Source organism: Lissotriton vulgaris, chromosome 8 (assembly GCF_964263255.1).
Source record: "Lissotriton vulgaris chromosome 8, aLisVul1.2, whole genome shotgun sequence".
Classification (NCBI taxonomy): Eukaryota; Metazoa; Chordata; class Amphibia; order Caudata; family Salamandridae; genus Lissotriton; species Lissotriton vulgaris.
The window spans coordinates 534183443-534206163 of record NC_141696.1 but is presented as its reverse complement, the minus strand read 5'-3'; the positions used below and the strand labels follow the sequence as shown (position 1 = coordinate 534206163).

At 41.8% G+C, this 22721-nt stretch overlaps 1 protein-coding gene across 3 annotated transcripts in view; it reads left to right on the top strand.

Moving 5' to 3' along the window:
• PHKA2 (phosphorylase kinase regulatory subunit alpha 2) overlaps positions 1–22721 on the top strand; it is an 852423-nt gene that overhangs the window by 200245 nt on the left and 629457 nt on the right. For all 3 annotated transcript variants that reach the window (XM_086934344.1, XM_086934343.1, XM_086934345.1), the window contains 2 exons: positions 4015–4097; positions 6191–6271. In XM_086934344.1, the coding sequence (XP_086790470.1) occupies positions 4015–4097; positions 6191–6271 (164 nt within the window). The remainder of the gene's footprint in view (positions 1–4014; positions 4098–6190; positions 6272–22721) is intronic.

Here is a 22721-nt window from a genome sequence, read left to right as displayed (position 1 = left end):
CTTTTTCTTTTTAGGACCTGTTCAAAATAGTAAACTAATACGCAGATTAACTAGAACACTTGAAGCAGTAGTGAATGAAACTGCCTCCGCCCGAGGTAATTTAACAGAAGAGCAATCCGCCATGCGGGTTGTTGTCCTTCAGAATCGTCTTGTTATTGACGTCATCTTGGCAGATAGAGGCGGAGCCTGTAAGGTCATCGGGTCAAGTTGCTGTGTTTTCATTCCACAAAACGCACCATCTGTATATCAAGCTATTACACGTCTCCATAAAATTGCAAATCAGATACATCAGAATCCAGGCACCTGGACATGGTCCGGTTGGTTCTGGACAACGTTAACCGCTTGGGGATGGAAGATCCTATCCTTCCTAGGCATTGGCCTAGTCCTAGTATTCAGTTGCTGCCTATGCCTGCAGTGCGGGCCAGCGATTTGTGGACTGTGTGCCACATCTTGTATTGAGCATTCCAGTTTTCTCTCAAAGCGTAAAAGAAAGAACGAAGAGCAAATGATGTTACAAGAACAAACTGATCGATTCATGAGGATCGATATATCATGAAGGGTCCGTAGGGAACAAGGAGGGAATGAGGAAATATAAATTTTATGGTCAAGTTGTGTTCCCTAGCGCGTACCCCACCGTCTCCATGTACCAGCTTAAAGTGCATGTAACTTCCCTCCTGTGCCGGCTATGAAGACGCAAATACATTTGCGTCCAACGTTAACTTGTCCTCTTTCAGATCCACCCTGAATGGATTAAATAGTCCGTTCCTAAGTATGCTATGCCAACGTCTTTTTGTAGTATACCTTACATGTTTTTCAGCTCTGGCAAGGTAGGCCCTGAATTTCTGCCATCGAGCCTCTTTTCTGGCTTCTGACTCTGAAAGCCTCAGCCCAGGCTGCCTCTGTACCCATGAACTCTGACTTACTTCGAGCGGCCCAGCGCGCTCAGCTCAGCCTGCTGCCTGCCAAGACTGACTATAACCTTCGAGTTATCTGTTCCGCTCCTCGAAAATGCATTCCTGCCTACTAGCTTCAGTAAACATCCCCCTCAGCTACGGGGCCAAAGGGCCGACCTGTCTCCGTGCAAGTAATTCACAGCCTCTGTTACCATGCTCCCATGGAAGGCCCCATGCTTCTCATGCAGACACTTAGGCGCTTAAACACGCACTCACAGTCAGTATAGAATAGCTTCTGCCCCAGAGACCTTTCCGTCCAGATAATATGGTTCCTAAACATCAGATATCAGATATGATAGAAGTACAAGTTGATCTGACATGCCAGACTTCTGTCTCTTTCCGTCAGTGTAAATGTCAAGTCCCCTGTACCCCTCCAGTTTCACGTCAATCACACGTCATGCAGCTGCGCGCGCATCCAAGCTTCCGATTTCTGCTGACATTGCAACATTTCTGTTTTGTGCCACCCCCTAGTGACACCTATCTGTGACGTTCCTAGCACACACCTCCAGTTCACGCCTAGTCCACGCCTTCTGATTACGTACTAGTAACACGTGTATACTGTTATCTTGTCTTCTCTCAGCTGTTACGCCTACTGTACTGTTCTCTATGACATGAATTAAGTATATAAGCTATGTACTGTCAATAAAATGTAGCGCTCTATCCCTTCTTCCACCCCTGCGGTGGGAAGAACATGATATTCTGGTCTTGACCATTCCTTTCTGAGGAATAAAACCCTTAAGAACTCTAACACCACGGACTCTGATTCTTTCTTTCCGATTTGAGTTATTATTGATTAAGTACTTACCTGCATAGAAATTTCGACGGTAAATCATATATTTACATCACAGCGATTGATCTCTTTTTTGAGTAATTGATGTTGTAGGTTCCACCTCGTTGGTGACTTCAGCTGTGTTCTCCGTTTCACAGAATAGGGATCTGGCTTCGTCTGCCCTCCCTACTCAGCGGTTTCTGGGTGTTGTTTCTCCCGTTGTAGCTGTTGCAGCCGCCGCTTGTTTACCTTTCGTCATGTTTCCCTTCGAAAGGTTACTTTGAAATGCGTTTTTTGGTGTGGCAACACGGAAAAGGAAATCCCTGCCGTGCTGTGTCCCTAGTCGGTAGCGCGGTACCCCTGCCGATTGTTAACAGCATTCTGGTGCGGTGCCTGTATTGTGAGCTAGTATAGTGCCGGTCCGTGATCGGGCATAGTAGCGCGCACCTTCCAGAGCACGCCTCCCAGCCCTACACTCACCAGCACACTCCCAGCCGTACGTAGGCGTTTCCCAGCAGTGTTCTTTCGGCGGCAGGAGCAGGACTTGGCAAAAGCCGGTTCTGAAAGAAAGTATCCCGACGTGTCCGTTCCACTCCAGACGGGGTTGGTGCGAGTCCCGGTTGTCGGGAACCCGGAAGTAGACTCACGAAAGTTCTCCCGGTATCGTTCACCAAGATGACAAAAGACTCGCACTCCAGGATCCGTGTTTCAAGGTATAGTATTTATTGGCGATGCGTTTCGACCAGACAGTCTTTTACACTAGCCAAATGAATGCAGTCAAATCCACCATTTTAAAGTGCACAGTGATAGTAAGTGAAGAAGGACCAGTGTTCGAGAAAGCAACAAAGAAGCTGGAAAACAGACTATAGTTTTGCCCAGCTTTCGCTATGTATACTATATACATGGTAAAAAGGCGGTTCTTTCCTTGAAACAAATCAATTAAATGAAGGGAACCAATTCATGGTGTCATTTCATACATTATCTTGGAAAAAAAATGCAAACAAATAATATATGTTCACTTTGGCAATTATAAGACGGTTGAGTCCTGGTCAGGAATAGAACAACCTGCTCACAAGGTGGTGCTGTTGAACCATTACACAGCACAGGAGGGGAAATACAAGGGGAAAGAAAACTCCTGCATGCTTTATCGGAAAAGATTTTGCAAACAAAGAACAAACGGCCTAGTGGCCGAGGGCAAGGTAGTGCTTAGAAAGCACAATAGATTATTACATCAGGTAATACAATTCTGTTCGAGCAAATACACATATTTACATAACAGAATACAATAGTAGAAAATATATACACTTGATGCCCTTTCAGGTTTGCAAAAGGTGGTCCATGTCCTAAATAAATGTAAAAAAGGTGTTCCTAAGGTACATAGTGGCATTGGAACAACCCATGTAGCCAATGCAGAAATTGCGCAAAAAAGTGACCCCTATTCTAACTATTTACAACCCTATGGATGGTTCTACTAAGAAGGACACAGTGGTGAGTGGAGGTGTGATGTGCAGAAATTAAAATAAGTTTGCAGAGAAAAGTAACCAAGGGGTATATTAGGGATATGGGAGCCCCTGGGCAGGGTTTCACTAAACTATTTATAATGGAAACATGAGTATGATATCCAGTAGACATAGATGCGGAGCTGTGTCCGTGGCCCAGGGGGATTTCCATAAGCACCCCTTCACCTCCTTGGTAAGAACACAATGGGCAGGAACTCCTCTTGTTTTTTCCCGCTTGCTTTATTTACAATCCAATGTCATAACGCGTTTTTATCAGCGTGTGACCTTGATCATATATAGTTTCTTGACATTAGCAGTTTAAGGATACCCATAACTCCAAAAAACAATGATGACACCTACATTTCCTGGGGACGGGACAAATACAAGCCATCAAATTAGAGACAGAGATTGTAATGGGCAAGAATGTCTTCCATTCATGAGCAAGGGGGCGGACTGTAAGCCCATTCTATGTAATTTTGTATGCAGTGCTGGCTCCAACAGCCAGCTAAAGCTGTCGGTTGTGAGTCAGCTACATTGAAAAAAATAATTTCAAGTAATTGAATGAAAAATAAAATTGATATTTAAACATCAGGTTTACGTTGTCTGAAAGAGATTACTTTAAAACTGTGTTATTTTATTGTTTTGCCTCTATGGAACTTACTGTGCCTTGAACAAACCTACTGTGGACGTTTGCAAGTTGACGCACAATGCTACTTTATTACCATAGTCCCTTCCAGATAAGTTGTGCAGGAATTGAAGACTTGTGTTTTTATGCATGACATTGTGTTTTCAGGTCTTCGCATTGTGTTTACCTTGGATGAAGTGGCCTTCATTCAGAATCTTGTGTTTTACATTGAAGCTGCATATAAAGTTGCTGTAAGTACCCACAGTTTTTTTAATGACACTGATCATATGCAAATGAAATTTTAAGCCTTTTTTGGCTTAGGCTGTACCAGAAACGTCGGTTTCAAAAGTTGCAGTCTTTGTTAGACTCAATTTTCTGTAGCTTAGCCTCACATAGCTTGCATCTTCTGAAAGTATAGGCAACTGTATGCCTCCTGCTTGTTTTGCCCTGAATCCACAGTCACCCACTACCTTAGGAAATACCTTCTGTGCATCACAACCCCCTTTAGAGAAATCTGCAGGAGACACTGTACCTCGTCTTGGTATGCCAAAGACACACTTTAAAGCAGAAGGCATACTATGAAGCATAGGATCAGGAACAGCAAGAATTGGGTTTCTTTATAAATCTGTCTCTTGGAATGAGGTCAGGTTCTGTAATGAGCTTGCATGTATCAGAAAGAGCCATAAAACATTTAAAAAGTATTGCACACCTCTCCCGGAGAGATGCTGCCCCATCTTTTTTAAAGTTCATTCTGTGGCTCCCATTTTGATGGAAGATGAGCCACACCTCAGCCGTACTAGAAATGTATTACAGAGAGGAGATAAAATGGGTTCCTTATAACACCTCTTATTCTGCATAGGCTTCACTTTGTTTGGTAACAGCTTTTTTTTCCCACAGCATGCCATACTTTGCACTTCATCAAACAAGTTCAGCATTCTCTGTCTCATCAGGTAAGCTAGGGATAGTTCCCTTCTCGAAATATAGTCCACTATTGGTTGACATACAGTTAAGAAGGACTTCTGTGCACACATCATCATGCTGTATGTTTGGTAGGTAAGATGGCTGGGAGTTTGCAAAGTTCCTTACAGTCAATGCATCTGGTTTCTTTCAAGCGATTACTCTTTTGACAGCCATTTTGAGGTGTAAAAGAAGTTGTCTTCAGCTCATGTACGACTTTCCAAGATGGAATCCCTAAGCCAGAGGTCTTAGAAAAAGCCAGGATTGTATAATACACACATTCTGTTGACACATTTGTACATTTCAAATAAATGTGCATTGGGTTTTTCAAACTCTTAACAGTGTCTCAAAGACTCTGTGCTACACTTGCATATATTTCATTTAGTTTTGGGGTGAGAAACCAGTCATAAATATGTTGTAGTGGGATTCCCCACTGTTTACAAATCATGTGTTCTTGGTCATATCTACCCAGAGCTTGATTCAATTTCCCTCTCCTACTGTGCTGTCTAGATTGGCTTCTCAATGGCAGTACAGGCAAACTAATTTGAGATTTTTTTATATAGGTGTTATGTATGGGTGTTACTAGCCGTAGGGTTAGAAATTTTAATGTTTTAAAATGCTTTCAGGTTTCTTAGAACCATTCTTCACTGAACATTCTACTTCCACATGGTGCAGCTACATACTTGTAATCTAAATTCCTCTTACATTTATGAAAGGATTTGATTTGTTTAGTGGAAAATACATCCTAGATGGTTAAAATGTTATTGATTTTTAACTGGTCAAATATTTTTTGTCTCTTAGTGGTGCATGGAAGTGCATAGGTGTCAACCAGGTCATGAGTATCGGCTAATTCTTTTTAGCAGGAAGGCTTTCTGCTTGTACCCTGATATTTCTCCCACCAGATGCATTTTAACAAATGTACAAATAAATACATTAATAGCTTCTATGTATCCATGTTGGCCCAGTCAACAAGATTTTAAGTTGTGAAGTCTGTTACCACTAGTTAATATCTGGAAAAGAAAAACTCCCATTAAGCTTAGGTAGTTGGACAAGCCTAACAAAACCTTGACCCTTCACATCCTCAAGCAAAGCGTACCAATTGTGCTTGTGATGGGGTAAGCGGTTCATTTTCTATTCATAGACACCAGAAGGGGGCTCCACTTTTATTTTTAATAGCTAACGCTTTAATATGAGCAAACAAGAAAGTTTTCATTTGAAAGTATAACATATTCAGTGTGTTAGTTAAGAGAATATTAAAACAAGAATGAGACGTTGGTTACAGTTTGCACTATATAAACATTCTTGATACAGCTGTGTGTGTAAGGGAAATATTGTCAGAAGAGTGGCAGGCAATTGTCACACTTTATTTATCATTTCTTTCTTTCAGGACTATGGGATGTGGGAACGTGGAGACAAAACAAACCAGGGTATACCCGAACTGAATGCAAGCTCTGTAGGAATGGCCAAAGTAAGAACTTTAATTGAGAGCTGAGTAGTATCAACCACTGCAACAATTTTTCATATTTTTAGATTTTCCATTAAACTTTCAAAATCTTCTTACAAGCTCTTATACACAAAAGGGGGTGTAATAAATAATTTAATAAATACTTTTGTCACATCCTTTCTGCTTTTAGTTCTGTGTCCTCATGGCTCCTGCATATTTCCTTTGTTGTAGAGCACGTTGATCCACGTGGGCCAGAGGCAATGCAGATTTTCAGGATATCCACAAGATAAATGTAAATACAATGAATCTAAATGGCAATCGTTGTTGTCAATGATCATCCCCGGCTTATTGAGACTGGGGTGGGCGGGCTGACTCTGAAATCTCCTGGCAGTCATAGCAATGAACTTCATAACACAGATGGGTTAATGAGGTGAGATGAAAGACATGAGGGTAATATGTAAGCAGTGACGAATATATTTTGAAAAGCAAGCCACATTCTGGTACCATTGGTGTTTAGAACAATATGTCAATTTCAATTTTCAATTTCAAAAGCTTTTATTCGATTTGTGCATACAAATCATACAAGCAAAAATACATAGTTAAAATATTAAAAATCACCATATGAACTCTCATAGAAAAGGGTAATAGGACAAAGTGAAAAAATTAGAGTGCAGCAATTAGTAAGTGAACATGTCTCTATAAGTCAACATAATGTAATAAAGTACAAAACATTCTTAAATGAGCAAACTGAGGGTCAGTAGGGGTTACTCAATAGGCCATTCCTGGCAGCTGTACATCAGAATTTTTAAGTAATCATAATATACTGTGGACAAATATGAATAATACCTTAATTACAGAAATTGATATAAAAAATTAAAAGGCATATATATACAGACAGGAGTGTTAACGGTAATAGCATCATAAAACATTTCCTGGCAGCTGTATAACATAAGTACAGACAGGTAAGTATAAAAATATTATTATAATACAATACTTTTCCTGGCAGCTGTACATTTAAAAATAAAAGTAGCCAGAAAAAAGCAAATCTCCTCGTTCTCTAATGAGGATAAAAATATTAATGCTGTTTGCGTTGTGCGAATATTATATTTAATAAAAATTGGCTTAAGGTATTTTAACCTGAAAAAATGAAAGAATTTACAAAAAAGTAAGAAATGGCAACTACTCTGCCGGGAAATACTGTCACACGGACAGGGTATGTCACTACATAAGTAAATACAGGGTTCAATCAGATAGAAGCATTGCTGACAGCAAGCCAATCAATACTACTAGTTAATAGACCTCACCCTCATATCAAGCGCATAACATGGGATAGTTACACTAGGTACAGTTATTCGCCCGCTCCAAAATCATTAATTCTATTAGCAGTCACATGTTTCAGCTTTGTCACTAGTCACAATCTCCTAACTATCTGGATAGTAAGAGACTGCTCCCATGAACACAAGGCACTTTGGTAATCCTTAGGAAAAAAAATTCTGGAATGTTGAAGCAACCTTCAACAAAATGAGAATCCCTGTGAATATCTTTTCCATACATCACATGTGCAGTACAGACAAGGGAATCCCTGAGCTTCATCTTTTATCAGAGGGTGGTTGGGTACCCTGTGAAAGCTAATCCTAATTGTTATTGTAGTGCACTGTGCAAGGCCTTATATTCCTCCCACGGCCCCTTTCTAGCTTGGCCTTGTAAGGGTAAGACCTGGGGATTGCCCAGGGCTTGGAAGTCTTGGACAGGTGCTGTTCCCACTAGGCAGCACTACAAGGCCTCAAAGCGGAACAGAGGAATCAGCTTGGCATAACTTGCATTGCCTTGCTGATGTCGGCCTCTGCCTCCCTATTGCCCCAACCAGCCCCCAGTAACCATGGCTGCCCATCCCTGTAATCAAGGGCAATTAATGCCAGAGCCCCAACTACATTGAATGCCCACCCTTGCAATCAAGGACAATTAATGCCAGGGCCATGCCGGAGGAATGGTGGCGTAGTCATGGGTATTAGGCCTCATTAGAGATGTTTCCTCCTCTGAAGTCTATATCGTGGCACCACTGTTTTGATTCAGGATGTGCTTCAAAATTGAATGATATTAAAATGTAAAATATCCTAATACTTCCCTACATTAAATTAACAAATACTTTACACTGTACGAATAAAAAATATTTAATAGATTCACAGTGGCCCTCTATTTTGTGTTGTTTCATATAAAGATTTCCCTCTATTGATAAGTGTGCAGAGCTTTGATAGTGGAAATCTATTCCTATCTGGAACAGGCTTAGGGATCCCACTGCTGAGACATTCACAGAACCCACACAGTGCGCCTTTATGCTTAACTTGTATTATATCCTAATACCGAAATGGTCCTATTGCGGTAGGAATGGACCACTATCTTGATCTGTGTCTTGCACTGATATTCCTGTATTAACCAACACCCAGGGTTCCCATGATGTACCTCTCTGCTGGTCTCAACCATGCACTGCTGTGACACTACTGAGCTATCCACAAACTCACACAGTACACCTCTACAGAAACCGCGTATTGTATCTTGGTACTGAGCCTTTCATGTGGTTGTTGGCATGCACCTCCCGGAGTGAGGATTTGTATATCTTAATCGTCAAGTATAATTATTAAATAACCTCAGACATTGGTCATATTGGACCTTAATTAGTCAACAAGGGGAAATGATAAGGAGCTATCATTTACATCAACTAACATAAACAGTGAAGTCTATTTTGGGTTTTACAGGAATCGACAAAGACATTTTGTAGGAGGTTAAAGGGTTTATTAACAATTCAAAATCAGACATTAATTCAGTAAGTATTAAAAGTTGTCATCATTATTACAGATTCCAATAATCCATTAGTCGATATTTCGAAACAAGAAAAAATACCACTGTTTGAAATGGAGGTGCTGGTTGGCTAGGGTACACACCTAAACCAGGCAGAACCTACCACTATAGTCATAGTAAGTAAGTTACACACTAAAGATAACCATGTTCACCTCCTTGGTAGCTTTGCAAGAGTGGTCGAGCTTATCCCAGAGGCAATGTGTAAAGAATTTGTATGTGTGTGTGTGTGTGTAAACACAAACACACACTGAAAACACCACAAAAGTACTCTACACCATTTTAGAAAAATTGCCAGTGTGTTTCTGACTAAACAAGAGCAAAATGACAAAAATCCAACATACATAAATCAAGATATCACTTTTGAAAGATTTAATCAGGTATTTCTTCTAGAAATCAAAAATAGCTCCAACCAGGGCTATTTGGTCACGGTCAGCGACTCCACAAAGACAGCCTGACCTCAATGGAGCAAGGGCCGGTTACGGAGTAGGGCAGACCCAAGTACAGTACCTTGGAGGTGTTGTGAAAAACAAAAATGGTGCAAAACTCAGGGGGAGGCGAGGTGTTTCAGAGGCTGGTTCTGCGTTTGTTCATTACTGTTGCGGGGTAGGTGAGGCATTGGCTCCTTACTGCTGCTGGGGAGGTGATGCTGCTTGGTCAGGTGCTGTACCTCAGTTCCATACTGTGAAGCAGCGTTGATGCGGGGGTCGAAGGTCAAGCTGTGAGGCTTCGGCTCTGCGGTGTCGATGCAGAAGTGCTGGCGTCGGCTGGGCCTGGACTGGGGTGTAAGATGGGGCGGTTCATTGTGCTCTTCACAAGTGGGGTCCCCAGCTTCGGTGCTGGCTGCGGCATGTCATCGAATCTGGAGTGCAGTGGTTGGTAAAGTCGGGGCTGCGGTGTAAGTCGACACAGTGCAACTTGCTCTTCGCGAGTGGTGCCCTCAACTCTGTCCATCAACTGTGTTTTTTGCTCAACTCTGGTGCAGGCAGCGGCCTCGTTGACGACGTCGGAGTCGATAAGTTACTGTCGTCAGTGATTGTGGCTGTGGTGCAAGTCAGGCAGTGCATCATACTCCTCACGAGTGACGCTCTCGGTTTCAGTGCAGGCAGCGGCATCACATATAGTAGTTGCTTTTCTTGAGTTGCAGCAAAACCACTTGACTCCAAGTGCCCAGAAGCTGGATTTGGCACCATTTGGGAAGACTGGACCGTCAGCAGTAGAGCCCAAGTGCTGTTAGCAAGAACAGGTGAAGTCTTTGATGGCCCTGAAACCCCTTAACAGGAGGCAAGCTCAGCTTAAGCCCTTGGAGAACCTTGGAAGCAGGATGTAGAAAGCAAAGTTCAGTCCTTTCACTCTCAGGACAGAAGCAGTAAAGCAGCAGGCCAACACAGCAAAGTGACAGTTCCTTCTGAATGCTATCCAGCTCTTCTTCCTGGCAGAATTGTCCCAGCCCAGAAGTGTCCTTTGGAAATGGTGTCACAGGTCCAGTACTTATACTTATTTCAGCCTTTGAAGTAGGCAAACTTCAAAGGAAAGTCTTTGTGGTGCACAAGACTCTGCCTTTCCTTCTCTGGCTCCAGACACGCTACAGAGGGATGGAGATGGCCCTATTCAGGTGTCAACTTAAACTCCTCCCACCACTGTAGCTAAGGAAGGCCCATCAGCTTGATGATGGTCCATCAGCATATGCAGGGCACACCTCAGCTTTGTGTGACTGTCTAGAGAGAATGCACAAACAGCCCAACTTTCATCCTAAGTCAGATGTGTTTTTAACAGACAGACAGAGGCATGGAATGGTTGAAGTAAGAAAATGCCTGTACGAGGCATGTGAGCTGTAGATCACATGCTTTGCATACTCCTGCCATCTAGTGTTGGGTCTGAATGTTTGCAAGTTGGTTTTCTTCAAAGAAGTCTTTCCAGTCACAAGGTGGGTGACTCCTCATTCCGGTGATAGTGCGCATGGGCATCGACTCCATTGTTAGATTGTTTTTTTCTGCCATCGGGTTTGGACGTGTATTGCTGCGCTCCGGGTCGAAACCGTTTTTCAGGTTCCTCTTGGTGTGCAAGCCACTCTACCTGCGTTGGTATTGTTTCGAAAAACTTCTCTGCATATCTTATCTGTCAAGGAAAACCTCTATTTCGAGCAGAAAACTTTGGGAAGGCTGTCCGGCCCTAACCACGTCGGTCCACCTTGCAGTCAATGGAATGGACTCCATTCAAACTCTTTCCGCGGTGCCACACGTTATATACAAGCACCAACTCAGACAAAGTGTGCAACTTGTGCTTGTCTCCAGAGCACAACGAACAGGACTGCGTCACGTGCTGATCGTTTGAATAGAAGAAAACCCTCCGTGATCATTGGGCTCGGCGTCGGGCAATGCAGAGTCAAAACGTCTAATACATGCCGTACAAATTCGGTGAAGGATCCGAGCGCGAGTCGACGCACAAGGGGCCAAGGAAGAACGAGAGGAATTTGCATTTATTCCGGAATCGGACTCTGAGAAGGAAGATGACTTACCACATGGTCAATGTCCCATGAGTACCGAATACCCCTTGAACCAAAATCCAAATCAACCAAAACAAAAGGATTTGGTTCCACCCCCGCCTTTGGGCCCGGTCGGCCCGAGAAGATGTTTCTGATGCCCTGCTCTCCGGGTTGGCACCGAAATACGTTGCTAAGCCTTCCGGCACAAGATCAAGACGGCCAAAGTCAGGCACCGAGCCGAAACTTTCAGGCTAGAAGCTGAAAACCGCTTCGAAGCCAAAATCCTTGACATCGAAATCGAAACCTTCGGCACCGAAAAAGCATTCCATACCGACACCAAAATCCACTGTGTCGAAACTGAAAAATATTCCTCCGTAGCAACAGGATCCAATTTTCGACATCTCAACATCCAAATCAGACCAAAAACAAAAGGAACTTTATATAAATTCAGATACAGGACATGTCCTTACTATACTGCCTCAAAAGCGCAAACCTTAGTCTGAGTACACACTTTATCATATTCCTTTGAAGAGGAAGAATGTATGTACTAACCCCTCTCCTCCTCCTCCTCCTCCTCCTTCGCCAAGTTCCCCTGCACCACGTTCCCCACCATTAGAGCATTTACTCATTGCACCAACTAACTCTCCACCACCACCACCTGATAATGATGATGATGGATATGGTGAGGACAATATTTTACCAAAAGATCCCTGGAATGAATATAACACTGATTCACCTATAGGTAACAACCCAGATCTTCACCCTTCAAAGCCTTCCCCTCCGGACGATATTGTGGGATGTCTAGAATTACTTGCTAGAGCTGCAGAATATCATGGAGTACAGTTACACAAGGAATCTCTTGAGGGAGAGTTCTTATTTGAAACGCTCAGTGCAACACAAAGGGCTAGCCAGACTCTACCTATGCTCAAAGGTATGATGCGACATGCCGAAGATATTTTTAAAGACCATGTGCGCGCTTGCATTCTTACCCCCAGAATAGACAAAAAATATAAGCCTGCTCCCTCTGATCCAGCTTTTATTAAAAGGCAGTTACCACTAGACTCTTTGGTTGTCTCTAATGCCTGTAAACGGGCCAATTCACAAAAGACAGGGGATGCTCCCCCTCCAAAAAGGGAGTCAAAACTGTTAGATGCCTCTGATAAACGAGTGGCCGCCCAAGCAGCAAGTCATTGGCGCATTGCCAACACCCAGGCCTTACTATCCACGTATGATAGAGCACACTGGGACGAAATGGAGCAATTGCTCCAATATCTCCCAGATGAGCACACAGCAAAAGCTCCGGATTTAGTGCAGGAAGGGAAGCTCATCTCCAATTCATGAATTAGATGTGCTTTAGACGCTGCTGACACCGCAGCTATAGAGATCAACACTAGGGTGTTATTAAGGAGGCATGCATGGTTGAGGATTTCTGGTTTAAAACCTAAAGTCCAACAGTCTATTTTAAATACTCCATTTGACAAGGTTCATCTCTTCAGGCCCAAAGTGGATAAGTCATTGGAAAAATGGAAAAAGATACAAAGTTGCCAAGTCTATGGAAGCTCTGCAATCTCTTTCTAATTGTGGCTCCTTTCGTCATTCCTTCTATCGTGAAGGGTCGAAAACCATGTCCTCAGATAATAAAGCCGCCTCGTACAAAAGCAACAATCTTCTTCCACAAGAGGCTTCTTTAGAGGAGGATACAGTGGTAATAATGGCAAAGGTAGGGGTAAAGGTTCCACACCATGTCATTCCCCCTCCCCAAACAAGCAGTGACTTGCCTACACTTCCCCCGATCATTTAACACCTGTTGGGGGACATCTTCTACAATTCCTCCCCATTTGGCAATCTAGCACCACAGACAAATGGGTGTTAGGAATTATCCAACAAGGTTATTGCCAGGAGCTTACCAACAATCCTTCAAACATTCCACCACACTTTCACAAAATGTTACCAGAGCATTTACACCTACTCGAACAGGAAGTCTAGTCTCTTTTGTTAAAAGGACGGGGTTACCCAATGCACTCATAAAAAGTGAAACAGTTGTTAATTAACAAATCACGATTCTGTACAAAAGACAAAGCAACAGAAGGTTTCTAAGAATCTCCAGAGGGAGAGTTGTCCATTGGAGTCCTTTATTGTGTCAAACAGCCAGCCGACACGTGTTTAATCGCTATTGCGAATCCTCCGGGCTGAAAAATACAAATAAGTAACACTGGGGCAATCTATGCGTGAGAGTACAGTCACAATGATACAGTTTAACATTGTTTCATGCAACAAACTAGTGCCGCTTCCACTAGTGTACAACACCAGCAGTACACTTTGTTCCAACTTGGTGTAACCAAACGCATTCGTGTCGAAGTGCCTCTACGACGCCGTCTCTTGAGATGTGTAAGTGACCAGGTGGGTACAAAACCAGGTGAATAAGTGAATAATGGTTAAAAAAACTCATAAACCTATTGATTAAACAGGACGGCGTAGTCTAAAGTCTCATAGTAGGAAAGAAGCAATTTGCGTCCCTCTATATTAGAGTGCCACTAAATGTGCACGGATCATACATACTGCGTGTAATGTGAAAGATAATTGTGATTCCAATAGAACGACTTACATACCTAATAAGGCTGTATTGAGACTAGTAGGTCTGTATAGGGACCAAAAAAAAGAGACAAAAAGGAGGAAACACCATCACAATTGGGTCCTATACGGGCAAAAAGGAACAACGAAACCGTGTGTATAAAAAAAAGGAAGTAAACAATGCTCACCGCACAGCTGGTGATAATTCCGACCCAGCCGGGCCCGTGACCATCAATGAGGAAATTCACTTATTCACCTGGTTTTGTACCCACCTGGTCACTTACACATCTCAAGAGACGGCGTCGTAGAGGCACTTCGACACGAATGTGTTTGGTTGCACCAAGTTGGAACAAAGTGTACTGCTGGTGTTGTACACTAGTGGAAGCGGCAGTAGTTTGTTGCATGAACCAATGTTAAACTGTATCAGTGTGACTGTACTCTCACACATAGATTGCCCCAGTGTTACTTGTTTGTATTTTTCAGCCCTGAGGATTCGCAATAGCGATGAAACACGTGTTGGCTGGCTGTTTGACACAATAAAGGACTCCAATGGACAACTCTCCCTCTGGAGATTCCTCTGGAGATTCCTAGAAACCTTCTGTTGCTTTGTCTTTTGTACAGAATCGTGATTTGTTAATTAACAACTGTTTCACTGATTATGAGTGCATTGGGTAACCCCGTTATTTCTGCAGTTGGTAGTTTTTACTACTCACTTTTGAGTGGTTCTAAGGGCTCTCCACTCACCCTTTGCACCACCAGATAAAAGCTAACCAATATCAAGTGTGTTGATTGTTAGGCTGTGCACCTTTATTTTCTCTGACTTCAAGCCCTTCGGTATTTTCACTCTTTTGTTAAAAGGCACCATAGAGACTGTACCATTACAATTTCAAGTGTCAGGAGTGCACTCCCTGTATTTTCTAGTTCCCAAAAAGGAAAGCTTCTTGAGACCTATTCTAGACCTCAGAGAACGAAACCACTACATACTGTCTGAGCATTTCCACATGGTAACACTTCAACAAGTGCTCCCATTTCTACAGCAGGGCGATTTTATCTTTACTCTAGACTTAAAGGACTAATATTTCCACATTTCAATTCATCCCGCTCATCACAAATACCTCAGATGCATGATAGCGGGTCATCATTACCAATTCAAAGTACTACCGTTTGGAGTCACCAATGCTCTCAGGATATTTACCGAATGCCTGTAGTTGCAGCCCATTTGAGAAGACAGCTCATCTACGTCTTCCCATACCTGGACGACTGGCTCATCAAAGCCAGCACTTACCAAATGTGTCTCCAACACACTCAAGCCACTATTCACTTACTAGACCAACTAGGGTTTACAGTAAACGTGTTGAAGTCTCATCTACAGCCTTCCAGCACACAAACCTATCTGGGAGCCACAATAGATGCACGAAAAGCTCCAGCCTCTCCCAATACAGCCAGAATCCTCAGAATTCAGTCCCTTCTCACTCAGTTTCAGCCGAACCAATCATTAGCAGCAAGAGTATTTATGCAACTGGTAGGGATGATGGCGTCTTGCATAGTAATTGTTCCCTACACAAGACTTCACATGCGTCCTCTTCAAGAATTCTTAGCAAGTCAGTGGAACCAGTTGCAGGGTCAGTTGACCGATCTAGTGTTGGTAGATGGGCACACCCATCGCTCTCTGCAGTTGTGGAACCCACAACATTTATCCAAAGGGAGACCCTTTCTTGACCCTGTTCCACAGACAATGCTAACAGCAGACGCATTGCTCAGTGGTTGGGGTGTTCACCTACAAAGTCACACGATACAAGGGTTATGGAGTCTAAAGTACAATAGTTTCCATATAAATAACCTAGAGCTACTAGCAGTGTTTCTGTCGCTCAGAGCTTTTCAATCTCACCTCATGGGGAAAGCTGTTCTAGTCCGCACAGACCACATGACAGCTATGTATTATATACAGAAACAGGATGGGACACACTCCCTCCAACTGTCATGCCTAGCACAAGCCATTGGAAATGGGCTATACACCACAAGATTTATCTCCTTGCAGAACATCTTCCAGGAGTAAACAATCAGATTGCAGACCTTCCCAGCAGACAGAGACAGCAAATCGATGAGTGGGAACTTCATCCCCAGATTCTCCTCCCCGACTTTCAGAAATGTGATTTCCTCACATAGACCTGTTCACCATTGCTCAGAATGCAAAATGCCCAAGCTTCGCCTCCAGGTTCCCACACATGCTCTCCAAAAGCAATGCCCTATGGATGAACTGATCAGGGATATTTGCCTACGCATTCCCGCTTCTGGTTGTCCTCCTTCCTAAATAACAGAACGCAAAGAATCAAGATTAAGAATTCATTCTCACAACCCTCCGTGGTCACCCTGGGCGTTCCACAGGGATCACCTAGTTTTTTCAACCTATTATTCAAACCCCTGGCGAACGCATTGAAATCAGCAAATATTCTATATCACCTGTATGCAGACGATCCTCAACGCTATTCTACAGAACACGCAAAGCTGGCTCACTAACAACCAGCTCATGCTGAATACCAAAAAAACTGAATTCATTCTCATCTCTCCACCGAATCACACACCTAAGGTAGACCTATGGTTAAAACACCTAACCTTCTTTGACTGTAATTCCCTCATCATTGACTCCGCAAAATCCCTAGGAATCACTATAGACAAACTCCTGAATATGCAGATGCACATCACTAATGCCATTAAGGGAGCTAATCACAAGTTGAGTATACTAAGGAAACTAAAACCCTTCCTCCCGCAGGCAGACCTAAAAATGGCAGTGCAAGCCCTAGTGCTACCAAGATTAGACTATGGAAGCACCACTCTTTGCTGTCTCTCCAAATACAAACTGCCTCTGCTGAGGGCATCACTTAATGTTGCAGCATGACTGGTATCAGGAACGAAAAGAAATAGCCACATCTCTCCGACCTTGAAAGCTCTGAATTGGCTGCCCTACAAAGCAAGAATACACATAAAGGTGCCTGCATGACCCTTAAAGCACCACATAACAATACACCCATTTACTTAGCTCTAAAGCTAGAAAGGTCGGGAGGATGCAGATAACTATGAAGGGTGAGTACTCTACTTCTCAAACCTCACTCCTTCCATATAAAGAGAACTGGCTGCAGAGCTTTCTCAGTGATTGCCCCAAAGATGTGGAACTCCTTACCTCCAGTGGTACGTGGAATCTCTTCCTTTACTGCATTCAAAAAAGAAGTAAAAATACTACTAATGAACAAATTCATGTCCTAAGACTTATTTCTATGCTGACATCGAGTCATCTATACGATCCTCATATCATTGCCTACCTCCGGTGAAATGAAGGAGATTATTATATGTATGTTTAGTACCACATCCACTTAAATGCTCAATAACTCTATTTAGTGTAAACTCAGTTGGCCTCGGGTCTCCTGTATTATCCATATACCTCATACCCATGGTGAATCGAATGAGAATATTATATGTATGTTTATTATCATCACCACCACCACCACCACCTAATGCTCATAGTGAAATGTCCTGCTGGCTACGAGTTACATATGTTATCCATATACTATATACCTCTTTTGTACGTAATGACAAATATCAAATACTTTTATTCTACCTCATCTTTTTATGTTTTATACTGAATATTGTAAAGCGCTCTGATACCCTCGTGGGTCACGTTCGCGTTATATAAAACTTTATAAATAGATAAATTCCGTTGATAGTTTGGAAGCTCAGACAAACATCCCTCAAACTGATTCTCATAGCTCCAACATGGGCACTTCAACCTTGGTTCACCACCCTGGTGGATCTCTCAGTAGTTCCACACCAAAAGCTGCATCTTAACTCCAGTCTCCTCACTCAGAGCCATGCAGAAATCAAGCATCCAAATTCCAAAGAACTCAACCTAGCGATTTGGCTCCTGAAGTCTGAAGTTTGGTTATTTACAATTACCACCAGACTGTATGAATATCCTAAAAGAGGCTAGAAAACTGTAATAATCCAGGAAGGGTTGTAGTATTTAGAAGGTTTATTGAACAGCACAGCATCCAGTCCTGACACAGCAGGATACAGGTGACAACTGACAAACAGTGGAGAATGCTGTATGAGCAAAGCTCTGTTAGGAATGTAGAATCAAAAGGAAACACAACATGGCACATGCAATTAAAGGAGTAGAAGCATGAATAACCTAGACACTAAAATGTACAGGATATAACACACCTCCCTCTTTAAATAAAAGTAAAAGGTATGAAACTAAAACAACTAAAGACCAGAAGGAACATACTATACAAAATCTTGCAAAGAAATAGGTCTTCTTCTGATACGCCCATCATCTTTAATTCTTGAAGCTACTGAGTCAGAACAATAACTAGACCCACCATCAGAAGTGTGTTCTTTGTCAACATTAGCATGAGGTTGGAACTGAGAGGCATCTTGTGTAGGACATTTAGCAACCTTACTCAAATTCCAGACCTTGCCATCCTGAGTAATAACAGAGTTACTGAAAACCCTTTTGATTTGAATGGGTCTGACAAACTTACTTGTACCTTTGCTGACAAAGAAAGGTTTTAAAATTCTGACCCAATCACCAACGCACAAATCATGCTCTTTTGTTTTCCACTTCTTGTTGTACCAAACTGCAGACTTATCTTGTTTCCCACTAACTCTCTTCGCAACTTCCTTGACATCAAAACCATTTTCCCCCAGGCCTTCACATTTTTCTTTGAGCCACCAAGGGCACATGTCAGTCGCAGGATTCCTACCTTTAAGTAATTTGAACGGACTGATCTCAGTGGTGGTATGAGGAGTTATACGATAAGTCCAAAGTTTCTGTCTAATACGGTTCAGCCAATCCCCCTTTTCTTTGATAGCATCAGAGACAAAACCCTTCAGAACACGGTTAAAGCGCTCAACTTGCCCGTTCTCATGTGGCTCGTAAAGTGATGTGCAAATATGTCTGATGTTACAGGATTGTAAGAACAATTTCATTTCAGCAGAGACTAACTGCACACCATTATCTGACACCAATACCGAAGGACAGCCTTCCCTAGCGAAAACTTCTTTGAAAAAAGAAATGACAACTTCAGAAGTGATTTTAGCTACAAATTTCACTTCTGGCCATTTAGAATGGTAATCTACAATGACCAACGCAAAACGTGAACTTTCGGGTAACACTTGGAAAGGCCCAGAAATATCAAAGGCTATCTTGCTCCATGGAAACTCTGGCCATTTAACTGTCTTAAGGGGTGGAACATGTAATTTTAGCATCTTGTCACTATTACAGCACTCATTGCATTCTCTAACAGTACGGTCTATGAACCTGTCCATCCCAGGCCACCAAAAGTGTAGCCTAATAATACGCTTCATGGCCGAAATTCCTGGATGAGTCTTGTGTGCTAATTTGAGAATGAGCTCTTGCACACCACTAGGTGGAATGCATTTCTCAGATTTGAAAAACAAATCACCTTCACACCATAACTCTTCCGCTATGTTGTAAAATGGTAGCAGGTCATATTCAACATTATTCTTACTAGGCCAACCTTCTAAAAGGTATTTCTTCAACTTAACAAATTTCTCATCTTTATTCTGGCATTCTATCCAAAACTGTTCAGAAATATCTTGATACTGGGAGGAAACAAGATCTGTAAGGCCTAATACAAAATCAACTTCAGTAAGACTATTCACACTGTCAACCTTACCTTCACACGGAAGGCGTGATAAGCAGTCGACAGTAACATTTTTCTTCCCTGGAATATATTCAACTTTAAAATTATACTCCTGTAGTTTGGATGAAAGACGTGCAATCCTAGCCGTCGAATTCCAACCATCACCAGCTGATAGGATATGCACCAAAGGTTTGTGATCCGTTCTTAGAATAAACTCACTGCCCCAAATATAAATTCTATAGTGTTCAATGGCCCACACACAAGAAAGCAATTCACGTTCAATAACCGCATATCTGCGCTCAGTTTCATTCAAAGTTCTGGAGGAAAAGGCTACATTCCATTCTAACATACCATCTGTCTGAGATAGCACACACCCAAGACCGTACAAACTTGCATCAGTGGTGATGATGCACTTTTTCCCAATTCTAAATGGTTTCAAAGTCGGGGAATTAACAATATCATGTTTGATTTCAGTGAAAGCCTTTTCTTGTTCAGTCTCCCATACAAAATCGTTGCACTGTCTTAAAAGTTTCCTTAAAGGTTCCATTTTGGTGGCAAAATTCACAACAAATTTACTGTAGTATTCACACATTCCGGAGAAAGAAAGAAGTTGTTCCTTATTCTTTGGGGCAGGAGCACTGAGAATAGCATCAACATTAGATTTTTTGGGAACAAGACCTTCCCCCGACAAAGTGTGGCCTAAATATTCAACTGACTTCCTAAAAAGTTTGCATTTGTGTGCCTTGAGAGTAAGCCCAGAATTTCCCAATCTTTTGCACACAACACTCAAATGTGAACTATGTTCAGCTTCATTTTTTGAGAAGATCAAAATGTCATCTTGAAAGCATTTTACAAATTTATCAAGATCTCTGAAGATTTGAAACATGACGCGTTGGAAAACAGAGGCAGCGGATGCCAACCCAAACGGCATCCTTCTGTATTGAAACAGTCCCATGGGAGTAAGGAAAGCTGTATATTTCTTGGAATCTTCAGTAAGCTCAATTTGATGATACGCAGATCTAAGGTCTAAAGTGGAAAAAATCTGCGCACCATCAAACAAGGAAACAAGCTCATTAATATTCGGAAGGGGATGACAGTCTATAACAATATTAGAATTTAGGGCCCTCAAATCAATGCAGACCCTTAATTTTTGGTCGGGTTTGTGCACCAAAACGATAGGAGAAACCCATTCTGATGATTCAATGGGCTCTATAATATTGTCTTTAAGTAGGTCATCCAACATTTCTTTTAGCTCATCCCTAACATTTAAAGGAACTCCTCTTAGCTTTTGTTTGACTGGAACTGCACCCTCTTTGAGAACAATTTTGTGTGCAAAATTTTCCAATCTACCTAAACGGTCACAGAAAACTTTATTGAACTTTTCACTCCATGAAATAATTACATTATCCTTTCCATTAACATCAGAAATAGAATTAATCATATCTTGTTCACTACATAAAGAGATGGGATCTTTGGCACGTGGATTTAACGTGATGCCAAGTTCCCATTGATCATGCCAACCCAGTACATTGATTCCTTTGACAGCAATGTAAAGCTTAATTTGAGCTGACCTTCCTCTGAAACATAAAAGAACATTAAAGAAACCTTCAATATCAATCACATTTCCATTGAAACTTTCAGCTAATATATCTGAAGGTTGTAAATCAGATCTGTTACATACAGTTGTTAATTTTTCATTAAAGTACTCCCTGGTAATAATCGTCCATGGAGATCCAGAATCTACCATGAGTTCGATAGCAATAGATGAAATATGAATGGTACATTTAGGAGACTTCTTACTGGTTGATCCAAGGATAGAGACAACATATCCACGTTCAACCTCATGTTTGACTTCATCCACAATACCAACTGAAGATACTTTAGTAGGAGTAGGCATAATCGATCGTCCAGTGCGACCTTGAGGATTGTACCTTCTCTCCCTACATACATTGCTAAAATGTCCTAACTTGTTGCAAATGTTACAAGTTCTGTTTATGGCAGGACAGCCCTGAAAGGAGGCTATATGTGATTTACTACCACATCTGTAGCATGAAAACGAAGAATTACCAAAATCTGATCTTCTGTTATTGATACCAACAGAATTTTTATATTTAGACTGAAAAGGAATAACATTTTTATCATCAACTTTGTGTTTAACAATACAAACTTCTTCTTCTACATTAGTTTTACTAGGATTGGAATTTGTAGTTTGCTTAACTACTATATCCATCCACTTTTCTGACATTTCAGTGGACTTAGCAATGGCTATAGTTTCTTCTAAGTTAGGGTCACCTATACACCAAAGTTTATCTTGCACCTTTTTGTTTTTAACATGAACAATAATCTGATCACGGATCATTTCGTCTGCCATGGCACCAAAATTGCAATGTAAAGTCAAAGCTCTTAAAGCAGTGAGAAAATCATCAAACGATTCCTCTTGTTTCTGTGCTCTTGTATAAAATTTAAAGCGATTTAAAGCAATATTAGCAGTGGGCTTGAAACGTTTCTCTAATCTACCAAGAGCTTCGGTGTAAACGTTCACAGAATCACCACTTCCACTAGGCACAGTAAATTGAGGTAAAGTTCTAAAGATTTCTTGACCTTCAGAGCCCAAACAATGTAACAAAATGCTTTTTTTCCTCTCTGACCCCATGCGCTCCCCATCAATGGCTTTCATATAATTGAAAAACTCCTCCTTCCACCTTGACCAGGGCATAGGAGGATCGCCCTTAACCTGTAAAAATTTAGCAGGAGGATCAAATTGCATGGTGATAGAAATTAAGTAAAAAAAATAAATAAATAAAAAAAAAAATTAAATAAATAAATAATTGTAAAATACTCAGTAAGATAAGAACAATTGTTGAAGAAAATGTACTTATGCCAATGTAGAATCACATAGTTTGTG